This window comes from Lutra lutra, chromosome 8, assembly GCF_902655055.1.
Source record: "Lutra lutra chromosome 8, mLutLut1.2, whole genome shotgun sequence".
In the NCBI taxonomy this organism is placed as follows: domain Eukaryota; kingdom Metazoa; phylum Chordata; class Mammalia; order Carnivora; family Mustelidae; genus Lutra; species Lutra lutra.
Genome location: NC_062285.1, coordinates 50591196 through 50615037, shown reverse-complemented (window position 1 = coordinate 50615037; position 23842 = coordinate 50591196). Strand labels below are relative to the sequence as shown.

General features: G+C 53.7%; 3 protein-coding genes across 25 annotated transcripts in view; all 3 read right to left on the bottom strand.

The window, feature by feature from the left end:
- Positions 1-149: 149 nt before the first annotated feature.
- NDUFA4L2 (NDUFA4 mitochondrial complex associated like 2) lies at positions 150-2498 on the bottom strand. Its single transcript, XM_047742339.1, has 4 exons — positions 2325-2498; positions 1870-1958; positions 1025-1085; positions 150-923 (listed from the first exon to the last, which is right to left on the bottom strand). Exons 1-4 carry the CDS (start codon positions 2379-2381, stop codon positions 867-869), a joined length of 264 nt encoding a protein of 87 aa, XP_047598295.1. The 5' UTR covers positions 2382-2498; the 3' UTR covers positions 150-866.
- Positions 2499-8854: 6356 nt separating this feature from the next.
- On the bottom strand, positions 8855-16476 carry STAC3 (SH3 and cysteine rich domain 3). Of its 2 annotated transcripts, none has more exons than XM_047742747.1 (12): positions 16262-16476; positions 15468-15534; positions 14921-15188; positions 14174-14271; positions 13889-13961; positions 12867-12964; positions 11210-11276; positions 10928-11025; positions 10591-10676; positions 10364-10415; positions 10137-10274; positions 8855-9293 (listed from the first exon to the last, which is right to left on the bottom strand). In XM_047742747.1, exons 2-12 carry the CDS (start codon positions 15531-15533, stop codon positions 9195-9197), a joined length of 1143 nt encoding a protein of 380 aa, XP_047598703.1. In that variant the 5' UTR covers position 15534; positions 16262-16476; the 3' UTR covers positions 8855-9194. The 2 variants fall into 2 exon arrangements, with proteins under 2 accessions (XP_047598703.1, XP_047598704.1); XM_047742748.1 differs by having other exon boundaries at positions 10976-11025; positions 16262-16463.
- Positions 16477-18964: 2488 nt separating this feature from the next.
- The window catches only part of R3HDM2 (R3H domain containing 2), a 162591-nt gene continuing 157713 nt past the window's right edge, over positions 18965-23842 (bottom strand). For all 22 annotated transcript variants that reach the window (XM_047742737.1, XM_047742736.1, XM_047742738.1 and 19 more), the window contains 5 exons: positions 23084-23253; positions 22317-22464; positions 21281-21378; positions 20857-20941; positions 18965-19865 (listed from right to left, as the gene is read on the bottom strand). In XM_047742737.1, coding sequence (XP_047598693.1) covers positions 19525-19865; positions 20857-20941; positions 21281-21378; positions 22317-22464; positions 23084-23253 — 842 coding nt within the window. In that variant the 3' untranslated portion in view covers positions 18965-19524. The remainder of the gene's footprint in view (positions 19866-20856; positions 20942-21280; positions 21379-22316; positions 22465-23083; positions 23254-23842) is intronic.

Below are 23842 nucleotides of genomic sequence, written 5' to 3'. Positions count from 1 at the left end.
CCTTGGGCTGGTAGTGACTTGTCTCCCTCCACGTGTTCCTCCCTTCCCTCCCACCACCACAAGGAACGCCCCCCCCACCCCCCACCGCAGCCTCCTTTTTCTGTCTCTGATCAGAGCCGACACCAGACGTGATTAGCAGGCGCAGCAAATTCAATTTGTTAAATGAAATTGTATTTTGCCCACGGCTGCTTCTGTTTGATCCCAGGAGACTGAGGGGAGCAAGGGAGGGGCAGGATGGCAGGGGGAGGCCCAGGTGCAAGGCTGCGGGGAGGGGATGCCTGTTGGCTGGGGAAGCAGTGGGCTTAGGCATGGGGAGGAGCTCTCTCTGTGCTTCCCCAGGCGAAGGTGCCTCATCCAGGGCAGGCTGGGTGGCAGGGGACAAGCCCAGCCGAGCCAGAGCAGCACCGCCCCTGCACCGGCGCCCAGAGCCTGGGCTAACGTGGGGCCCGCCACGTCACTTGGCACCAAGAGGCCCTCGCTTGCTCTTGGCTCACGTTGGCCACGCTCAACACGTAGCCTGAGCCACACCCTGCAAAGCACGGGTAGGGGGGCAGAGGGGCTGGTTGGAGCCTTTTGGGTCAACACACGGCCTGCCCTGCCCTCCTAACTCCCCCCCCCCCCCCCCCCCCCCCCGCGTGGGACTCCAGCGGAGGGTCAGAGGCTCCAGCGGAGGGTCAGAAGCGCTTCCGCTGAGGGAGCAAGGGAAGGGGGTGGGGAGCCGTCTCCCCTCCTGTGGGAACCAAGCCTGTGTAAGCAGCAGCTGGACAGGGTGGCTAGAGTGGTGCCCTGGGGGCAGGGGGCAGAGAGTGGAAGAAATGAGTCGGCTGGCTGATGGTGGTTTACTTCTCACAGGCACCCCAGCCAGCTTAGAAGTCTGGCCGGTCCTTCTTCAGCTTCTTATAGTCAGTGGAAACTGCAAGAAACTATAGGAGGGAAAGGGGCACTGAGTGCCCCAGACATCCCTTCGTGGCCTGGGGGTTGGGAGGGTGGTCCTGGGACCAAGATGAACAGATGGAGGAGGTACCTTGTATTGGTCATTGGGGCTCAGGCGGTTCCAGGGCTCTGGGTTGTTCTTTCTGTCCCAGCTACAGAGAAGGAGGGGGAAGGTGAGGGTTTCCTCTCTGAAAGCTAGGACCCAGGAGCCTAAAGTGACAGAGTCTCTGCCCCACCCCCAACACCCCCGTCCTATCCTGGGGGAGGGGGGGGGCGCCTACTTCCCAGAGACTGACAGGGGTAGTGACAAGTGAAACAGGAAAGCTCAGGCCACGTGAGAGACTGACAACTCAGCCCAGGGCCTCCCACCTGTTCCTTGCCGCTCTAGGTTCACCCCCCAGAGCAGAGCCTTGGGAATGAAATCCTGAGGGGCTGGGGTTTCGTGATGCGCCTGCAATTCTACCCCTGTGGTGCTCATGGCGCTGGCTGGAGAGCCCCCATGGCCCACCCCCACCGACCTCGGTGGGGCTGGGACTCTCCGCTCCCCTCTAGCCCCAAAGGCTCCCCTAGCAGTTCACCCGGCCACACCCCCAGCACTCAGGTGGGGAGGTGGAAGTACCCAAAGGCTGCCCGGCGGCTGAGCACGTCGCCATGGCAACCGGGCCGGGAGCCATGCGGGTTCCGCAGCCCGAAGCGGGTCGAGTCTGGGGCCCCAGGAGTGAGTGGTCGGCCGGACGAATGCGAGGGCAGGCCGGGGCCGCCTGGGGGCAGGAGCAGGCTCCAGCCTGGAGTTGCCGCGCGGCGCACACGCAGATGCGCCGCCTGGGGATCCCTGATGAGACCACCCACTGGCACCGTTCCTGAGAGGCCCTAGCATTCCTGCCCTACCCTTGCTTCACCCAGGCCCCCTGCTTGCGTCCCAGACCCGGCCTTTACCAGACGTCGGGGCTGCGCAGGGCGAGTCTCAGGAGGTACAGCGCGGCGCTGCCCATTCCCAGGGCAATGAAGCCGATCATCGGGATGAGCTGCGGGGAAGACGGAGGGCATTTTAGGGGTCAGCCCCCTCCCCGCAGTCCCTTTACAATCTTCTCTGCCAGCACCCGCCCCCGCCCCCACCCCAGCCCGGGTCTGGCACTCCCTCCTGTCTGGGAGAGAGGACCTGGAATCTCCCACACCACATCTCCAGCCTTCGTCTCCCTCGTCCCACAGCGAGTGGGTCCCAGGTGGATTCAAGAGACACGGGGCATATTGCAGGGATAGACTGAGGGCACGCTGGAGAAAGACCAGGAGCACTGGGGAACTGGCAAGGGGCAAGGGTACTGGGAGATTTAGGGGCCGCCAGGGAAGCGAGAGTTAGGAGTTAGTACAGTGGCTCTGGGGACAGAACTCACCGCGGGATGTCTCTTGATCTGCCGGTAGAAGCGGGCCCCGGGATTCGTTCCCGCCATAGCGCCTCTCCACCGTCTGATGCTCCCCAGCGGTTCTGCTCCCTCGGTGTTCCTGGGGTCCCGCCCCCGACTGGGGAGGGGTCAGCCCAGCCCAGCCCAGCCCGGCCCTGCGGGCCCGCTTCAGCTGGCTCACCCCACCCCCACTCATCTCTTCCTCCCGCAGTTCCCAGCTCAGAGCCAGAGAAGTGTCAGGAAGCAGAGGGCTTTCTGATCCGGCACTCCTCCCAATGGCCGCACCCTGGTCTGGGGACACCATCACACCTGGGGCTTTGAACTGGTTTCAGAGAGAGGCAACACAGGCTTTGAGCAAGAGACTGATTGAGGGAGGATCCAGAGGTGGAAGGAGGAACTCACCATGGGACAGGCAGTCAGACAGAGAGACTTGCAAGCCCAGTGCAGGGGTAGTGTTCACGGGTGGGACCTGGAGGGTCCTGGGGACCAGTGATGGCATCGGAAGCACTTCCTGGACAGCTCTAGAGCTCACAGATAAGGCCCCAGTTCTGTCTCCCTACACAGTGTAGTGGGAGGAGGAGAGGGACAGAGAGACCCACAGCACTAAAGCAGCCCCAGCTCCTCTAGTCCTGGGTAGTGCTCCAAGTTGTGTTGTGGTTGGCTTGGAATAGTGTTTAGAGGTCAGGGGAGCCGGGTGTATTTTAAACCTGGTTCAGGATAAAGTTAAGTCAGTTGTCGAAGTTTGAGGCTTTGATAGACTTGCTTGCTCTGACTACGTCCAGTCCCCTCCAGATAAAGTTGGAGCCCCCAAGGAGGCTGTTTCTGACTGTGATGGAGAGGAAGAGAATGGGGCAAGGAAAATAGCCAAGGAAAGACAGAAAAGATGGTGAAGGAGGAAAGAGAACAACACATACAGAGATACACGTTCAGAGCAATTGCCTCCCTTTCTGCAGCCAACTTAGGTGTCTGCTGTGCTGCTAGGGTGGGAAACTTCACTGCCATCGTCTTTGGGTAGTTGGGGGCCTAGGCACCCAGGAGCCTAGTCCTAACCACCTCTCCCCACTGCCGTGCTAACTTCACCCTCCCATCCTCCTCCCTCCCACCCCACGGGCAAATCCACCTCTCCAGCCCAGAGCCCAGTGGTGGTGCACCCACCACTGGGCTTGCGCGGTGGTGGTGGTGGTAGGGGGGCCGTACAGGGAAGGAAGCTACCCTTCTGGGGGCCCCCTCCCTTTCCTGGCGCTGATACCTCCCCCGCCCCTGCGCTGACAAACGCGGCTGTAATTAGGCTGCGGGGTCCCAGGCTCTCCGCCTCCCTCCGGCGGATAATGAGATAAAGTGTCAGAGACACGGCGAGAACAAAGAGACAGAGACTCGCTGCGATGTGTGTCAGGGTGGGGGGGGGCGGAGAAGGGGGGACTGACAGGATGTCAGAACCTGGAGCGCAGAGCCGGGTCCTCCCTGAACACCCGCACCTCCAGGACCCGCCGGGGAGTGGAATGTTCTGTCACTCATGCCCCCCAGCCCTCCAGTCTCCGGGACTAGCAATCAATCCCAGAGCTCAAGCTCCAGGGGCTGCACATCTGGGCTGCACATCTGGTTCTGCATGGCACAGCTGGGGCGCCAGGACGCAGACAGGGACGTCTGGCCCCCGTGCCGCGCCCCTTGGCTTCTCAGACCCTCGCCCGGGCTCTTGTACTATTTCTTGTGACTTCTGGTGACCAAGGACTGGCGCATTCCGAACTTTCCGCCCCGCTCCTTTCCTAGAGCCGCGGTTGTTCCTCCTGCCTCGGGCCTCCGCCCCCACTTTCCAAGCGCCTTATTACGTTATTGCTTCTGTTCTGGCCTCTCTGGGGGGCCTTGACCCTGCACCTATTTCTGGTGCCAGTCTCTGATCCCTTGCCTGAGATCCTACTTCTAAGTCCCCACCCATCTCTGGATCGTGATCTCTGGAGCTGATCTGGGACGCAGACCTCTGTGAGTTTCGGATCCCATCTCTCCCCACCCTCGCGCACTCTCCCATCAGAAAGACTAAGGCCACCCGACCAAGCCGCGTGAGGGACGGCAGAAGTCATTTGCTGCGGATTAGGGGTGGCCTGGGGCGTGCGGGGTCCCGTGGGGACTAGATTCCAAACGCCAAATCGCACCGCGACACTAATCCTCGCGTTGGCGCCGCTCGTCCAAAGCAGCTGGACTGGGCGGAGCGAGCTGGCTGCTGGGGTTGTGGGCGCGGGCGCCCCCTGGAGGTTAAGATGTTCCCAAGCTCTTAGGGGAGATGCCTCGGGCGCCCCCTGTCGGGTCCTGCAGGCTCTGCGCCCCATAGTTTGGGGTAGGTTAAGTCTGTGCCTGGAGCGTCGGTCCAAGTCCCGCCAGCCTCTCCTGCCACTCCCACCGCCAAGGCACTGGGTTCCGCAGCTTCCCCTCTTCTGGTTTGAGGTGGGGCGGGGGGGCAAGAAAGGAGAGGGCACGAGGGATCTCCCACCTCGTCAGCTGTGGGAGGAACCAGAGGTTCAGGCAGGTTCCTCTCTCGGGGCTGGTGGGCTCCAGATGCCCGGGGCTGGGTCTCTGCCCTAAGACTGCCCACTGCCCTCTGCCCCTGACTGCCCCAGTCTCTGGCTGCCCTTCTTCCTGCTTCTTTCTTCTTCCAGCCCTTTCTGTCTACCTCTGTCTCTCTGTGTCTCTGTGTATGTCTGTGTCTCTCTGTTCCTTATCATTCTGGCTGTGTCTGTCTGTCTCTCCCTCTGCAGCTCTATCAGGCTTTGTCCCTCTGTATCTGTTTCTGTGTCTCTCTCTGTTTGTCTCTCCTTCCGTCTACATCTCTCTACCCTCTGTGTCTCTCTTTACAAATGCCTGTCTCTGTCTTTATCTCTTTCTCCCCCCCCATCCCCCATTCTATTCCTATTCTCCAGCTTGCTGCCCCTGGGGGGCTGCAGCAGTCCAATGAGACAGCCTGGAGACACCTCAGGGCACTGCCCGGGGTTTACTTCCCGGTCACCTCCACAAGCCTGTCACCTCGGTGTGGACTCCGTCTTCCCTCTACAGCTGTGGGGCAGGGAGGGGGCACCCGGGAGGGAAGATATGGTGCCCAGCATCTGCTCGGGAGCCCCGGAGCCCCTGACCCCCTCTGCAGCTATTAAGGGCGCCGGGTCCCGAGGCTCTGAGAGATGATCATGATTGCATCAGCCAGACAGCCGTGGAGCCGGGAGCCGCGCGGCGAGCGAACGAGCGAGACAAAGACGCCCGCGCCATCTGTTTATGCAAAGCGCTCTCAGCCGGGGACCCCGGAGTCCCGGTGCCTCGCCCGGCTCGGGGCACCGGGTTCATGAGCCCGCTCCTGCCCGGCGCCCCTGCTGTGCCGCGGCTCCCCCCTTCCCAGCACCCAGAGGGGCTGTGGGGCGAACGGAACGGAGGGGGGCGGGGGGTGTTGATGTGATTGGAGCGGACGCGGCTGTTTCTTCAATAATGGATGGAGATGATGCGGACGGCGGAGCCAAGCCCTCCCGGAGAGGAGAGAGGAATAGAAATAGGGAGAGGAAGGGGCGGGTGCGGGAGACTCACCCAGGCGCTCCCGCGCGGGCACACGCACACACACACACACACACACACACGAGTGCGCGTGTGCGTCACACTGTCATTCGAATACACGCTGTCGCGCGGCTCACACCCAGGCACACGCCCCCGCACTGTCACGGAGATACATACACCTGCAGGCAGAGACGCCAGAGCAACACACACTCACAGGGGTGGCTCTTCCTGATACATAGGCAGTCCTGCAGGCAGAGACACGCGGAAATGCCTACACTCGGGGCACACCTAAGTGTGAAGATCGCACACATAGACACGCCAAAGCACGTATGCACACCTAGACACTCAGGGGCTAAGCCAGACAAAAATTATAGAGGTTGGGGGGGGATAGAGAATGGGGACAAGTCCGACCAATACATACTTAAGGGCACAGACACACACCAGGGTCACACATACCAACTTACACTCACATCTTGTGCTGAATATACACACCTCACACACTCGGGGCACAGGCACACACACCAGCGGCACAGACACCCATAATCTCCAGGGACACAGAGGGACCCCCACCAACCCCTACACATTCAGAGGTTCACACCCACACAGGAACTGCTGCCTATGCCCTCCCATGGTAGAGTGTGGCAGAGGTTGCTGGGGTCCTAGAAGCAGGCCTTATTAGCCTACCCACATAATGAGGTAGTAGTGACAGGAGGTGCCTGGGGCTGTGGACCCTGCTACCCTGCTTGACAGCCTGCTAGCTTCCTTCCTTGGCGCCCAGGGTGGGTGGTACAGACCTTGGGCCTCTCGGACAGCAGCCAAGCCAGCTGGTCCCAACCCCAGCACTTGGGGAGGGTTAGGGAGCCACCGAGGGACATTGGTGGCTGTATAGGGACTGCCAGGATTACCCACACAGCTGGGAGGCAGATGTGGAAGGGACGATCACTCTGTGTTTCCCGTCATTCCCCCGTGCTGCCCAATCTCCCCACTTGTAAGGCAGTACGTTCTTCGCTAAGAGCGGAGTGGGCACTGCAGAGGGATAGGGTGTGGGTTGTGTCCTGGACCAGGGTAACCTGGCCCCTCCTCCAGTCTGTTTTCAATTCAGTCCATTCCTTGGCCCAGACTTAAGACCTTTGCTGCCTGTGGCAATATCATCCATCACCTAGGCGGCCGTTTGTGGGAGTGAGGGGCGTTGGGGGCTCACACAGGGTCGCTGTCACTCCCGCCTCCTTCATGAGTCCTGCTCTCCAGTGGCAGGCCTGGGCTCAACCAGCGGGCAAGTGTTGGGGGAAGGGTGTTGATCATGGGGCTCAATCGCGATACTGGGCCGGTGTCCTCACCCCTGGCACCCCAAGCCCCCGTCCTCCGAGCTCCGCGCAGCCGGCCTCCCCGCTCCTCCCGCCCTCCCTCTCTCGGGCCCTTTGCTTAATTTCCTATTAACTGCTGATAAATCCAATTAAACCGCCGCTCTAATTAGGGACAGCTGCCGGCTCCGCGAGGCGGGGAAGGGGGGTGCCCCCCGAGTGTAGAGCGGGGAGAACAGCAGCTCTCTCTGCTTCTCGGCACCCCCACACCAGCATCACCGCCCAATGAGCCAGTAAATTGGTTTTGCTTCTGCATTGTGGGGGGGCCCCTCTCGAGGATCTCAGTTTTGAGTCCCTCGGATCTCTTGATGAAGAGATGCGACCGGAGTCCTAGCATCCCCGCACGGGGCCTCCGACCCTCCCCGAGGAGGGATGGGGGCAAAAGGCTGTATTTGTGTGTGGTGGTGGAGGGGGGCTGCTTGTGATCTGCTCCTATTCCAGCCCAAGAGTGATTACAGGGGGGCTGCCTGAGTTTTCCTCTATGACTCTGCCGCCGGCCCCAGGCGTCCGGCAAGACAGTCAAGGGCAAAGGGAACAGGAAACCGAACCCGGTTCCGCATAGAGTTTTCCTGTGTGCTTCCCTACCCCCTCCACACCTCAGCCTTCTGGAAGGAAGGGGGGCGCGTCCGTCCCGGGCCCTTCTCTTCTCCAGCCCAGCTGAGCCTCTGCCCTCCCCCTGCCAGCAGCAGATGGTGCCCGGGCTCCCGCTGCCAACCTTGCTAGGCGGTGCCAACCTCAGGCCTGGCAGACAACCGGCAGAAGAGGATCTCCTGACTGCCGGGGCTGACCCTCCCCCATCCGCCATCAAGCTCCAGACCCTCGGCCTGCCCTACTCCAGGGACCACCCCAGGCTGCCTCTCACTGGTCCGCTCCCAGGTCCCCAAACTCCTCGTATCCTTCAGCTCCCTTCCCCACACCTTCCCGCTCCCCGCCACCTGCCACCCTGACCGGTGCCGGCACATTTGCATATTTGCATATGCAAACAATAACATTTGCATACGGCGCGCCGCAGGGGGGTCTCCGCGTGAGCCGGTTTGCTGTCTGCCCGGCGCCCTCTCACTCGGTACCTGTCGCAAAGGGCTGGGGCGGGGGCCGCGCGGGAGGGGTTAGGCCCCCCGGCCTCGCTCTCTCGGTTCCCAGAGGACTTGAGGAAGTGTTGCCATGGAGACGGCACGCACCCCACCCCCTCCCAGGCCCAGGGTCTCCCGCACGGTGTCTCAGGTTCTCTCCTTCCGTCCCCCACTCCACCCCGCCTTCTCCCTCCCAGTCCCTCGCTCTCCAACGGAGATCTTGCATCGCCCCCTGGCGGCCTAGCTCGGCACTGAGCCAGGTTCTGAAACGCAAGGGGTCTGCCCGCGGCTAAATCGCCAAGAGCTAGGGGAAATACCCTAGTGCCAGGTCCTTCTAGCCGCCGCGGTGGGGGGGTGGGGGGGGGAGTGACTCCAGTCAGGCTCCCCTTTCTTCAATGACAACAGAGGCCTCGCCTGGCGGACGCACCTGCCTCCCCATCTCCCACCGGACTCGGACCAGGTGGATGTCCGGTTACCCGATGGTAGTGAGCTGACACAGCTGGGGAGGATTCTCCATGGCTTCCTATGCCCTCGACTCGGCCCCCAGTTAAAGAACAAACTTTTCTAACTTTTTTCAAAACTTTAATACAGTCGCAGCGTTCGACCGTTTTCCTCCCACACCCCCGGGGCGCCTCCTGGTGGAGACGCGTTCTTCTTCTTCCAGCTCTCAAGGGCTGGGCTGAGGAGTTGCAGGTGAGGCGGCTCTGCCCGCCAGGTATCCAAAGCCCGAGGCCGGGGGAGGGGGGCAGGAACCAGTCCCTAACCCGAAGCCCCGTCTAGCTCCGGCGGGCTTTCCCTCCCCTCCCCCATCCAGCATAGTTGCTTTCGCCCCTTTCCTCCCCAACCTCCACTGGGCCTGCCCAGAATGGGGCCTGGGTATATCCCGTCCGCAGGCGCCGGCACACCTAAATCTCCTCCAGGAAGTCGGTGGGAAACAGCCCCACCTTGCGGCCGGTGTAGACCTTGACGTAGCCGCCGGCTTCATCTCCTTTCTGGACCACGATCTGAACGAAGGATTAAAAGTTTAGGGAGGTGGGGCGCTTGGGTGGCTCAGTGGGTTAAGCCGCTGCCTTCAGCTCAGGTCATGATCTCAGGGTCCTGGGATCGAGCCCCATATTGGGCTCTCTGCTCAGCGGGGAGCCTGCTTCCCTCCCTCTCTCTGCCTGTCTCTCTGCCTACTTGTGATCACTCTCTCTCTCAAATAAATAAATAAAATCTTTAAAAAAAAATAAAAGTTTAGGGAGGTGGGGCGCTAGGGTGGCTCAGTGGGTTAAGCCGCTGCCTTCGGCTCAGGTCATGATCTCAGAGTCCTGGGATCGAGCCCCATATTGGGCTCTCTGCTCAGCAGGGAGCCTGCTTCCTCCTCTCTCTCTACCTGCTTCTCTGCCTGCTTGTGATCTCTCTCTGTCAAATAAATAAATAAAATCTTAAAAAAAAAAAAAGTTTAGGGAGGAGAGTGATCCAGGGAAAAGGTGGAAGAGGAGAGCAGGGGAGCCCGGATTTATGGAGGCCTATCCTAGCCCCGTTAATGGCTTAAGATCTGCAAGGAGTATGGTTTGCCGAGGAACCTTGGGGTCTGGGGTTGGATTGGGGCACCAGAGCTACCTGGTCAGTTCTACCTACCTATCATCTATCTATATTTATTTTATATTTTTAAAAGATTTTATTTATTTATTTTAGAGAAAGAGCACGAGCAGGAGGGGCAGAGGGAGAGAGAGAAAGAATCTCAGGTGACTCCACCCTAAGCAGAGTCCACACAGGGCTCAATCTTCCCACCCTGAGATCACGACCTGAGCAGAAAGCTAGAGGCGGTTGCTGAACCCACTGTGCCACCCAGGAGCCCCTACCTGGTCCTTCTTGAGAGTGATCTGCCCAATTTCGCGGTTTCCCACGAAGGATCTGGTCACGCGGTGCACACGCTCTCCAGACCGGACCCGAATGATGAAGTTTGGAGGGAAAAATCCAACCTTCTCCCCTATTTTCCCCTAGAGGAGATGGTAGGGTGAGTCAGTCTCTCAGTCTCAGATTCTAAAGTCAAGCGATGTCCCACCTTAGCCTCAGCCATTTCTCTTACCCGCCACCATTCCTCATTGGAGTCATCAATGACTGTGATCTTCTCTCCAGGCCTGCGAGAGGAAGGGAGAGGCCTCTGAGATGTAGGGGGCTTACTTACCTATCTGGCCTGGGTCCAGCCCCAACAGGCTCCAAGCCCTGAGTGCCCCCGCTTTCCTTTCCCATTGGGAGCTAGGCTCTCCCCCTCCACTCCCAGTGCATGCCCATCCCAGTCCTACGGCCTCTCACGGGAAATCCAGATCGTCCTTCTCCAGGGCTTTGAACCGATAAAGAGCCACAAAGTAATGAGACTGCTGGAAGCCAGGCTGCTTGTGCTGGGGGTGAAAGTAAGTGATGAGTCTCTGGGCTCCTCTGTCCCACACTGAGGGGCAGGAGTCCAGGGCAGGGGAATTCTCCAGACACACTACATTACAACTCTCTTCCAGGTCCCTGAACTATGAGGATTCTGTTGCGTGCATGCATGCACGCATGCGTGTGTGTGAGGTGATGGAGAAGGCAGGTTAAGGGTGATGGGGACCCACGGAGTAAGTGTGAGCTTCTGTTGAGGCCATGAGTGGTGTCAAACCTGGGTTGGGGAGAGGACTGGGGTCCCTGCAGGGAAAAGGAGTCTCACTTTGTCATCAGGTGTCTTCTTTTCAGCCTTCTTATTCCCTTCAGGGTTTCCTGGGATGGGAAACACCAACAAGTTGTCTCTAGCTACTGGAGGGTAGCCCCTCATTCTTTCACTCTTCTGTTGCAGAGCCTCTTTGATCTCCAAACCAGGCATGCCCTTTGGCCTTCCATCCTGTATCACAGCCAAGCCCCTGACCCTACTCCATCTCTAGGGATGGAGGTAGGTAACACTCACCATCCTGGGTTTTGCCTTCCTCTGGTCTGGCAGACTCTGGCTCTTCTTCCATCATGGCTGCTAGAGGCTGGAGGGGGTACCAGAGTTAGGAAGATGCTCTCTTGGGAACCCACACTTGCCCTGGCTCTCCAGCCAGGCCAGCCAACTACAGAATAATGGGATCTCAGGGTTGGAAGAATCCTTGGAGGAAACACCTAGTTCAACCACCAGCCTAATGCCTGAGCTTCCTGTAAAACATCTTGGTAGGTGGACCATCCACATTGTGCTTGAATGTAGCTAATGACAAGAGCTCACGACCTTACAAAGTAAGCCCATGCCATCTGAGGGTAATTCCATAAATTAAACCTATTCGGTCTCCCTGTAACTTTTAGTAATTGGTCCTGATTTGGCCTCTGGAGCAATATAGAACAAACATAGTCCCCTTGAAGATCTGAGGATAGCTGATAAGTCCCTTCTGTCTTTTCTTCCCTAATTAGTCCCTTCAAATCACCCCCCCCCATGATGCTGTTTCCAGAATTTTCACTATGTCCGTTCTTAAAAATACTCTAGTGTGTAAGAAAAAAAAAAATGAGCAGCACAGTTTTTATAATTCCCTTAAGAGAATAGAACCTGAGTGTGTTTGCCTTTCTGGAAGCAGTCAAGTCACACTGCTAGGGCCTTGTAAATCATAGTTCATTCTACAGAAATCTCTAATTTGCACCCAACCTCCATATCAACTACTCTGAGGACAATCCCTAGTTCTGTTTTTGTGCAGTTGATTTTTTTGATCCAAGAACAGGCATATACATTTTTCCTTACAAAATTTCAAATGATTGGTTTTGGGCTTTTCTTCTAGTCTGTAAGATATTTAAATATACTATTTGGTGTATAGGTTTTCCCTCCTAGGTTTCCCACAAACTTCAGGGATAATACCATTTATATTTTCATTTGTGTCAGTGAGAAAAATCTCCATAGGTGAGGACCGAGGACCAAATCATGTTATAAGGTATCAGAAATCTCCGTCTAGCTAGACACTCCCTAAAGGACCTGAATCCTTCGGGCACAGTCATTCATCCAATTTTAGGGCTCCGTCTACCTGTTATCCACATCAGTCCCTCCCGGTTGTCCAGAAAGCTGTAACGATATGCTAACAAATTCTTTGCCAAACTGAATGCAAGTCTATGGCATTACCAATCTAGTAACCCTAATACAAAAGGAAATGAAGTTACTTTTGGCTGCTAGTCTGGTGCCTCAGTTTCCTTGTCTGTAGGATAAGTGAGTCAGACAAGATGATATTCATGGACCCTTCATGGATCTTCATGGTCCCTTCATGGCTCTAGAATTCTAATTACTTGGCATGATAAGTTTGCTTCCCCAAATCCAAAAGTATGGCTCTTGCCTCTTTTCAGCAATGCTGGGGTTCTGAGACCTAGGCTTCAGTGGATTATGGTGCTTAATCTGACAATTTCAGAAGGGAGTTTCTGGAGAAAGTACATGCTATGGCAGGAGTTCTCAACCTGAGGCCCTCTGATATTATATGCAAAAATTGTCTGTTGGGTTATGTTCCACTTTAGGGGAAGAGAATCCCTGGCTTCTGTCAGCTTTCCAGAGAGGAGAGAGGACCTGCTGCTCCAGGGAATCTCTCAGAGGGACCTCAGGAGGAAAATATGGTGCTCACATTTTTCTTATCTGCCTGGCCTTTCTTCCGTTCCTTGTTTGCCATGATCACCCCAGTGCGCAGGGTTTCAAACACAGGATCATTGTGATTGGCAGCAGCTAGTGGGAATGGGAAGAAGAAAGAAGCCATTACTGTGGAAGCAGAGAAAGACCTGGAGGAAACAGAAACCTTCTAAATAAGGGAGAGGTGGGATGGAGTAGATGGATACGTGTGTGTGTGTGTGTGTGTGTGTGTGTGTGTGTGTGTGTGTGTGTGTGTGTAGAATTAGGGTAGGGTCAGCTGGGCATATCTAAGTCATCAATCTATAAAGAGCTCTAAAAACATCCCTGGAAATGTCATGTGATGGAGAAAAATACTTACCAGCACTCCTTCCAGGCAGAGCACTTGTTGGAAAGACAGCTGTGCTACTAAGTTGTTTGGGAGTTGGGGAATGCTCACAGTCACTATTCTCCTTCTAAGGAGAGTGGTCCTTTAACTGTTGGCTTTTGTCCCATTGAGTGGCATGTGCAAGCTGGGGGCTGCCACCAGTGGGTTCTTCTTTTTCCCACCCATGCTCCTCATAAAGTTCAGCCTCTCCTCCAAATAAATGTTGAGTAAATTGTCAATGGATTTGTTTGTAAGGGGTACCAAATTATGAATCTGCCCAGGATGCCCACAGCTCTTGGTCTAGCCCTGAGACTGGTATTACTCTGTATCAAGGATGAGGACAGTCAAGAATCCTTGTTCTTGCTTAGAAATAGTTTTACATATGAAGAGCCCAGATTTTGAAGCGAGGCAGATGAAAGTTTCAGTCTTGGCTCTCTGTCTCTTGCTAGCTGTGTGGAGCCCTCACTAAATCTTATCTCCCTCAGCTATAAAACAGGAATATTGACTCTGTATTCAAGCTGGCTAAAATATTAGGTAGAGAGAAAACCATGGGAAACAGAATCTTTCTGTTTCGGAATTTGGTTTCCAAATCTAGAAGTGGTGCTGGAGCCATGTCTAGCTTGCCCTTGCCCTCGGGTCCCACATGGAGCACTTACAGAGATCTTTGACACAAGCGTACTGCTGGTTGCTGTAGAGTGGGGAGCTATAGGCCCGATGGAAACCAGGGGGCTGTAGGATGGGATGGGAGAAAGCATTAGAGACAGCAAGGTATGGCCCAGAACCCCATCTCTCCCATGAGTGCAATCCCTTCTTAGAGTAAGAAACGGGTTGAGAAGGAAAAAGCAGGGAAATGGATGTGATGACTTGGGAGGGGCTGGAAGAGGGGAGCTTGGCTATGCGTTCTCTCCTTTCTACTTCCTCACTCCCCAGAGCCTACTCACGATCTTGCCGAAACATCTCTGCATCTCCACGTAGGACTGACAGTGCTCATGGATGTTAGTTTTGCAGTTCTTACAGCGAAGCCCAAATTTGTTGTTGACTTGGGAGAGGGAAGAACATTTGGGTGAGGTTCTTGATCTCCCCTTCCCTTTGTAGCAGTGCTGCTACTCTAGCTCTCAGGTCCCTTTTCTTTTTAGGACCCAACACTATCAGTTTCTAATAGTGTTGTTTTTATTTTTTGAAGATTATTTATTTATTTGAGAGAGAGTGAGTGCCCACAAGTGGGGGAGGAGCAGAGGGAGAAGGACAAGCTGACTCCCTGCTGAGCATGGTGCCCCATATGGGGCTCGGATTCAAGACTCTGAGATCAAGACCTGAGCTGAAATCAAGAGTTGGATGCTTAACCAACTGAGCCCCCCCGCCAGGCGCTCCTTCAATAGTGTTTTCTTTTTAAGATTTTATTTATTTATTTGAGAGCTAGAGATCACAGAGGGAGAGAGAGAGTGAGAAGCAGACTCCCTGATGAGTAGAAAGCCTGACTCCGGACTTGATTCTCCTGGACCCTGAGACCATGACCAGCCGAAGGCAGAACTTTAACCCACAGAGCCCCCAGGCGCCCCTCTGATAGTGTTTTCTTAAAGCCACCTCTTGCCACAACCTGTCTGCCATACAAATGCTCCTCTCCTGAGCCTGTTCCCCCACCTCCTGCCTTCAACATCACGCTCTCTCCACTTCCCTTCGTGACTCACGCACAATCATCCGGGCACAGACATCACAGAACTTGGGCTTCTTGAAGAAATGATCTTTGAATTTGTGAGGCTTATCATTGACAAGCTTAGGAGGTTCTGGGGGGGGCTCCTCCTCCTCCTCTTCTTCTTCCTCTTCTTCCTCATAGATGTAATAGATGGGCCCCCCACCAGCTCCCACTGCCTCCCCATTGGCCTGGGGTTCTGGGGGAAGCTCCATTTCCTTTGTTCCCGGAGACTCCTTCCTGAATAACTGTTTCAGCCGCTGTAGCTGAGGGAGGAAGAGGATGAGGGAGGGGAGGAAACCCAAAATTAAAAGAACTGTCATGCTCTCTAGAGCAGGAAAGGCTGAAGCTAACTAAAGATTCTTCTAGTGTGGGCAAGGGGCACACCCCAGGATTAGGAGTATTGGGGGCTGCAGGTGCTGGCTAGCATTCTGATGACGGAGGAGTCACATTCAAGTGAGATCAATTCAAGCATTCTTCAAGGACTGTGGTGGCTTCCCAGCTCCCCAGCTCCCCACACCTGGGGGTCCCAGGCCCAGACTCACCCCACTTTGCCGAGTCTCTCCAGGCAAGGAGGGCTTAGGGGACTCCAGCACCTCCTTTTCTGTCATCCTGCAAGAGGTTGGACCCCACTATTAAATCTAATCCCTGACTGCCACTCTTCCTGTCCTAATTCCTGTCCCTCATTGCAGGGTGGTCCTTGAGTGGACTTTGGGAGAAATTTGGTTAAACAGAAATCCTTTCACAGGCTTATGGACAGAAAGATTCCATGGAGGTCCAGAGAAAAGCGCAACAGACTAAAGAACTTCCCAACTGGTTCCTCAAACCGATACCAAACCTTCCCCGCCCTGAGGGGCAACCTGAGTTTCCAGCCCCAATACAGCGCTCAAAGCTGCATGGTTTAGGGATTTGCCTAGTTTGTTTCTCCTGGGAATCTGTGGGCAAGGGAGAGGTGACATACACCCTTCCAGATTCCCTTTCTTGAAGAGGTTTAATGTGTGTGTCCAGAAGCATGCTTGGACGGATGGGCTGGGGACATTTGTTGACCCTTACCCCTTTCTTGAGTCCCAGGGGCCCAGGGCCTAGTTCCCAGCCTGCTTCAGTCGTCGGCTATTTTAAGTTTTCAGAGTAATATGAGCCTTTCCTTCCCTTACTACTCCATTCCCTTGATCCCACCCCCACCCCACCCTCCAATCCTCGCTCTTGTCCTGGAGTCATACTTTCACTCCTAAAACCCTAACTACTCACAGGCCAAACTGAAGACACTGAATAGGCTACAGATTGGGGAAGTTGCGGGGAGCAGTTCTGGCAATGGACAGAGGATGAAGAGGCAACTTACGTTTGGGATTCCCTAAGTCAGTCCACAGTCTGTGGAGGGAAGAGGGAGCCCCTGGGGTCTTGATGGTGGTGCTGGGGGAGGACTGGTCCTCTTCCTTGGGGGCTAAGCCCCCCCAATACCCTCTGTACTCACACCGGCTACCCAGACGTTATTTGTAGACCTCCCAGTCTCTCGCCTTGGTGTCAGAGCTGAAATGACAGGGCTGGAGGAAAGTGGACAGCTGAGTGACACAGCTGACACAGAGAAATTGGACACGGGGAGGTCTGGGCTGGGCTGGACCCTAACTCCTCCCATCCCCCAGAGCTGCTATGCCCTGGTTTTTTATCTATGGTATACAGGTCAGTTCCGGCTAAATTCAAGAAGGGACAGTGTTTATGCCACATACTCATTTAGGTGATTTTGGAGGACAGAAGGTATAGATCAAATTGTACACAGTGTTCCCCAAGGTCCAAACACCTCTCCAATTCTACCTTCCCTGGACCTACTTTAGGAACTAGCTTTTGATTTTTCAGCCACTGTCTTCCTGTGGCCATGTGTTTTCATACCCACAAACACTGATCTAACTCTACTTCAAACCTTTAGGAAGCAAAGGGCCAGGAACTGGTGAAGAAAGGAGAATTTCAATTCTCCGAGGTTTCCTATCAGCCAGACTAGATTGCATCCTTATCCATGGGTAGCTGGAAGGGTACCTCGCTGCCATCCTGAAAGGGAGTGAAGAACATGCATAGCACTGCTTTATTCCCTCCAGTATGCCCAGGAACATCCTCCCATCCCCCATTCTAAAATCTTGTCCTCAGGGTGAAGAGAAGTCTAAGAGCTACTAAAAAACTCCAGGCTGGGATTTCTGAGAGGCTCTGGGGGAGTGCAGTGATGGTTAGGTAGAGATGGTATCATTCCCATTGGACAGAAGGCAGTTACCACACAGAGGGGTTTTTTCTTCTCTAAGTAATGTCTGCCTCCCCGCGAGGACTGAAAACTTTTGAGGTAAGACAGCTATGCCCCACACTTCTGTAATCATTCTGATTCCCTGACTCCGTCTCCCTCATCTGATGCCCCGGTATATGAACTTATGGGTCAGTGAGGTATCTGGCATTCTTATCTCACAGGGATGCAGCCTTCTACTCTGGGCTGTGACATGGCTGAAAGAGAAGATACTCCCATCTCAGAGGACAGCCATTTGGATGTAGTCATGTAGTGCTGCTTTATCCCTTGTATCTGTAAGAAGTAAAGGATTACGTTGGAGGTTGGGTCAGACAAGCCTCAGAGGAGCCTGGCTAGAGATACTGCTACCCAGACCCAAGAGATTTCCAGGGTAATGTGCTTTGTCATTTCTGTCACTGCTCTTTTTCTTTAAGGGGTAGGTGAGATTGAATAGGGGTTGCTGGATGGCTCCTAATGGCTCCGATCTGACAGGCTGTGCAACAAGAGGACAGAGAGAGGAAAAGCTCGATCCATGCAGAGTGGGGAATGTCTGCTTTTCACCTTTCTTCAGTTGCACAGGACAGGGACTGCTGAGTGTGCCTGGATAATACAGCATCTTGGCATTGCAAGTTCAATTGATGGAGCTTTTATCCTAAGAAACATCTACTTCTGGGGGCGCCTGGGTGGCTCAGTGGTTAAGCCACTCACTGCCTTCGGCTCAGGTCATGATCTCGGGGTCCTGGGATCGAGCCCCGCATCGGGCTCTCTGCTCAGCAGGGAGCCTACTTCCTCCCCTCTCTCTGCCTGCCTCTCTTCCTGCTTGTGATCTCTCTCTCTCTGTCAAATAAATAAATAAAATCTTTAAAAAAAAAAAAAAAAAGAAAAGAAACATCTACTTCTGTCCTGCCACGCAGAACACAATGGCTTTCGTTTTAAAGAAAGGCCCAAGGGGCGCCTGGGTGGCTCAGTGGGTTAAAGCCTCTGCCTTCGGCTCAGGTCGTGATCCCAGGGTCCTGGGATCGAGCCCCGCATCGGGCTCTCTGCTCCCCAGGGAGCCTGCTTCCTCCTCTCTGCCTGCCTCTCTGACTACTTGTGATCTCTGTCAAATAAATAAATAAAATCTTTAAAAAAAAAAAAAAAAAAAAAAAAAAAGGCCCAAGTCCTCCAGCCCTGAAGAGTTTCCAAAAGATCAGATTCTGGACATGTATGAGGCCACCATCACAACCCAGTTTTGGACCTCACTCACCCCTCCCCAGACAGCCATGAGGACCCTACATGAGTATCACAGAATTAACATAGTGAAGGAACCTCAGAGGTAAGCTAATTAGTCCAAGTCTCTTATTTTACTAATAAGGACTCAGAGGTCTGGAGTTGAGAACTGATGTGCTTGATGAAACCACACTTATTGAAAGAGTGGGGGGAGCCCAGAACAAAGGTCCCACTGGAGACCCAGCCATCTCTCCAAATATTATGGGCAAGGAGGAGAATGGGATGAGGGAATACTGTTAGGAAGGTATGTGTGCATAGGCCAGCTAGGGAAAGCCATCCCAACCTATATGGGATCCCTCTAATAGCTGTGGGACTGTACCTACCCAGGACCTCCAACCCCCACCCACACCAGGGCAGCCAGCAACAGAGAAACAGGGACTGACTTCCAGTGACATATTTTTTTTTTTTTATATTTAAAAACAAAATCAATCTCCCCCCAAGTAACCCCCCAAACAAACAAAAAATCAGATTAAATAAAATTTACAGTGAATATACCCAGCAAACATCTGTATGTGCAATTAAATACTGTCTGTTACTGTGGCACAAACCTCAAACAAACAATATACAAGTGTTCTGGGAGGTGGGGGGAGGCCCAAGTTTTAACTCTTTGGGGTTTGGGGAGACAAGATGGGGGAAGTGAGAGGAAGGGGAAATCAATTTTGCTTTTCTTAATTCTGTCCATATAAATATATTCATAAAGACCAGAAATGAAAAGGGTGCTTGGGATGGTAAGGAGATCGAATAGGGGAGTGTGGGACCCTCCCAAATCTACCTGACCAAAAAAATATGAAAAAAATTAATTTCATGGTGGGAGAAGAGATTAAAAAATGGCAGAAGAGGATGGGAAGGAGAGGGAAGCAAGGGGGGGGGCCAACCAGGGAAAAAGAGGGGACCCATGGCAGGGGAGTGAGAAGGAGTCCAGTGCCAGTGTGTCTGTTCCATCTTTATCCCCACTGTCTTAGGCTCCAGTTCAGTGTCTGTCACCTTCCCTTCTTCCTCTGTCCGTGGTCTGTCGGGATCCCTTGGCCCCCTCCCCCATCCCCCCACTGCGCTGGTGCCTTCCCCTCCTCCGTTTATTGGGAGCTGGCTCGCTCCAGGATCCTCAGGTCATAGTTCTTTTTGGCCACTCGAAGTTTGAAGCGACTCACAGAGTTGTTGAGGCGAAGGGAGGCATTCTGGGCAGCCAGGGGGCTGGGAAACACAGCCACGATGGTGTACAAGGCAGCGAGGTCTGCATGGCGGCCGTTCTCAGCAGTCCCACCGTTGTCCCCCCCACCCCCGCCAGGCAGCCCCTGAGCATCCTTGAGCCACTGGATCTTGGCGCCAGACATGGCAAGCTGAGTGAAGAGTTTGTCCGCTTCGGTCCGAGTGATGCCCTCAGGGAGATCTGTCACCTCCAGCACCCGGCCCAGGACTGAAAGGGGAGGAGAAAGGACATGGTTATGAGAGGACTAGTGAGGTCCCTGCAGAGAATTCTGCAGCCGAATCAAGTCTATTAACAGCGTCCTCAAGAGCCTGGCCTCACCCATCTTCCCCAAATCAGTGTAACACCCCACCATCTAGGCATCTAGGAGAAACAAAGAAAACTTTTCTTCTCTTAGACCAAGAAGGAACTGGGGATCAGAATCCCAGATTTCTTCAGGTCTGGAGACCTACACCTCATTTCTTGTGCCAAGTCAGTAGCCCAAACTGAAATATATCCCACAGTCATCCCCTTCCCAGAGATCCCTCTTCCTTATCATCTAGGGAAGTCCATTTCCCTGCCTTTCCTTGTTTATTAGCAAACCCCTCCAAATAGGGGTAACCTGAGAGATCTTGTATGCCTAGTGGGGAAGGCCTGCAGGGGTTTACTCCCCCACATTCTCTTGTCGAGCTTCTGCTAAAGGACTAGGAGAACTACCAAGGCAGACATCCTAGACTGGCGTCAGGACCACTCCCACAAGACTCTCCTGTTAATAGGCTCAGCACACCAGCCATTGTATTTTTTTTTTTTTAAAGATTTTATTTATTTATTTGACAGAGAGAGATCACAAGCAGGCAGAGAGGCAGGCAGAGAGAGAGGAGGAAGCAGGCTCCCTGCCGAGCAGAGAGCCCGACGCGGGGCTCGATCCCAGGACCCTGAGATCATGACCTGAGCCGAAGGCAGCGGCTTAACCCACTGAGCCACCCAGGCGCCCCCAGCCATTGTATTATACTCAGTTTTTACCATCACCTTTCCCAAGACCTGAAATGGCCTGATAAGTACTGAGACACTTTAATTCTCCAGTTTCTCCTTGCTCTTGAGTACAAAAGGGTCCTATTTCTACTCCACACCCTAAACTGGCTTTTCTCACTCATCCTAGGCTAGTAAGGCAGGCTGGAGGGATGAGCACCTTCACTTGCGGATTCAGCATTTTGTCACTCACCGACGTCTGTTGTCCCCAGATCAGTGGAGGCAGATTTGAGTGCTTGTCTTTTGCTCCGGTTTCCATGCTTCAATCCACTCTGTCCCTTCAACATTTCAAAGATAACTCTTACCCCAGGTAAACAACATTGACTGCCTTGCATCCTAATGTCTGTCTGAAAGATTAAGGAGCAGCACCCAACCCTGAGGATCTTGCCCAACCAGGCAGGCAGACCGGCCAGAGTGGCCACTGAGAAAACAGAGTCCTTCCCCCTTGGCACTGGGGTCAGGTGGGCAGAATGAGTATGGGAGAGGGGTAAGTTCCCTCCTACTTTATTCATTCTCAATGTGCTATCTATCGCCTGGGTCCATGCCACTGGTTGAGGGGGACGGCTCAGAGATAGGGGCCTGGATGAGAAGAGGGGTTTGATAGTGGACACCCTTACCTGGTGTACCGTGTAAGTTGACTGGCCATGGAGCAAGGGAGGGCAGATAGACAGATTGTACTGCAATGGCTGGCCCAAGAGGGAGTAGCGCCCATCACCTAGGGAGGAAGGACAGATGGTTTTCTGGGAGTTAGAACTTCATGATACAACTTTCATGAGACTTCAGGGGGCTTTGGAGATCGATGACAACAATGCATACTTTTCCTACTTTTTCTATGATAGGAGTGCCCAGGTGACTGACTGAAGAGTTGTCTCTCTTCCTAAACCCCACGGCTGTCAGCTGTATCTCAGGCAAATGAGGCTTTTAAGTTCCCTCACCCTTGAAGAAGGGCTCTGTCCACTGCAGACGAAAGACCCTAGGGGAAACCTACAGACCCTTATGAATGTCTTTCCTTCTTTCCTTCCTTTCTTCCTCCCTCCTCCCTCCCCCTTTTTTAAAAAAAGTAATCTCTATGCCCAACGTGGAGCTTGAGCTCACAACCCTGAGATCAAGAGTCATATGCTCTACCGCCTGAGCCAGCCCGGTGCCCCGAATTTCTTATATAGATCCTCCTACCCCAAATCCAGGGCTCAAGTGTCTGACTCCTGTTGAGTGGCAATACAGTGAGTGGATAAGAACACAGGCTTGGAGCCAAACCGCCTAGGTTCAAATCCTGGCTCTGTTACCGGAAATGAGAGCTTGGGTACCTTTTCTATTCATCAGTGTTGAAGGCTGAGTGAATACAAGACACGCAAAGCACTTACAGTCATGCTTTGTACATAGTAAGCACCATAAATGTTACTTTATTGTTGATAAATGCTAGATTTCAGAGCACTCTAAAGTTTTTAAACCACATTCTCATCTGGTTTTCACTACTGCTGCAACAGCCAAGACAGGAACAGATAAAATTATTTCCATCTTATTTGGATCAATCCCATTTTACAGATTAGGAAACTGAGGTCTGGTTCCAAGCTTAAGTAACACACTACCACCTGGGTCTTCCCACTTGGGAATGGGCTGTGAAGGGCAGCAGCCAGCCCTATTCTAACCCCTTACCCTGTGCTGGACCCCCAGGCCGGGGGAACTGTGTGAGGACAGGAAGGGGACTGAGTCCTGTGCAGACATTGCTGAGACTGGTGACAGGAGAGGGTGCTGGAGACTGGGTAGGAGATGTGACGGGGCTGCTGCTCATTTGAGTGCTGGCCTGTGGGACAGAGAGGCACACATATCATACATACAGCAAATATGACCCTCTGGACATTCCTACGGCTTGGCTTAAAATTCATCTCACTCAGAAAACTTATCTTGCAGAGCTTTGTCAAAGTCAGACTGCTCCTTCCAACAGCCCCCACAGTCCCTAATTAATGTGTATTAATAATTAATGTATTTTGTTAAAATATTTATTTATTTATTTATTTTAGAGAGAGAGGGAGAGTGAGTGTGGAGTGGGGAGAAGCAGAGGGAGGAGGAGAGGGAGAGAAGTACAGAATCTCAAGTAGGCTCCCTGCTGAACTCAGAGCCCCACGATCCTGAGATCATGACCTGAGCCAAAATCAAGAGTCGGATACTTAATGGACTGAGTCACGCTGGAGCCCGGATCTGTATTATTTTAATATCCATTTTTTGACACAGTGTTTTAAGTATGTGTCCCTTAGAGCTTAGGTTCCTTGCAAGCAGATGCTCTCCTCTATTCTTATGATTCCCCCCGAAGAGTACCCAGGGAAACGCAAGTAGAAGAGGCTGCTCACTCAATGGCAAAGATTATTCTCCGAGAAGAATCTGGTCTCCTCCTTGCCAAGACAATGCTGGGCTGCAGGACTCACCTGGGGGTTACTCTCAGGATTGTATAGGTCTCCAGGTTTCTGCCCACGCTGGTCCATGCTGTAATATTTACAGTGACTCCACTGGACCATGGATGGGTTCTGGGGAGGCTGGGGTCCATTAGGGACATTCAGCTGCATGACCACCACACCTGGTCCAGAAGGTGACACTCCTGAGTCGCAGGAAGAAAGGAATTAGTTGTCAATTCAAACTGTATTTTGACCTTCCGACTAACCCTGAGTGTGAAAGCCAATAAGCAATCTACCCACTCGCCTCAGGGTCACTTAAACCGTGTCTTGTCAGGAATCTGAGATAGTTGCTGATTTAGTGTCTGACTCCCCTCTCACCAAACCAGTGAATAGTGTAAGTGGAAGAGACATGGGTCCCATGGCCTTCACCTGGTGAGGGGCACTTTGGTATGCTTGGCAGAAAACTACTTCATTCTGTCAAAGTTGGGTATTACCAAATGCCCAGGTCAGATTGCTTAAATGTCTGGGCAAGGTACAGGTCCCAGCCTGGGGCTTGGGCCAGGGCTGCAGGCATGTGTAGGCTTTTCTAGTAATGGCTGCAGATAGGTCAGTGATCTCTGGTTGCTCTGGAGAAGATGAGTGCACACAGCTACCCTAAGCCAGGCCAAGAACTGCTTAAAGTGGGAATGGCATGAAACTCTATGTCATGTTTGGGAAATGACAAATAATTCAAGGTGCTGAGGCATAGGGATTGTGTAGGGGAAGTAGGAGATGAGATATATTCATTCATTT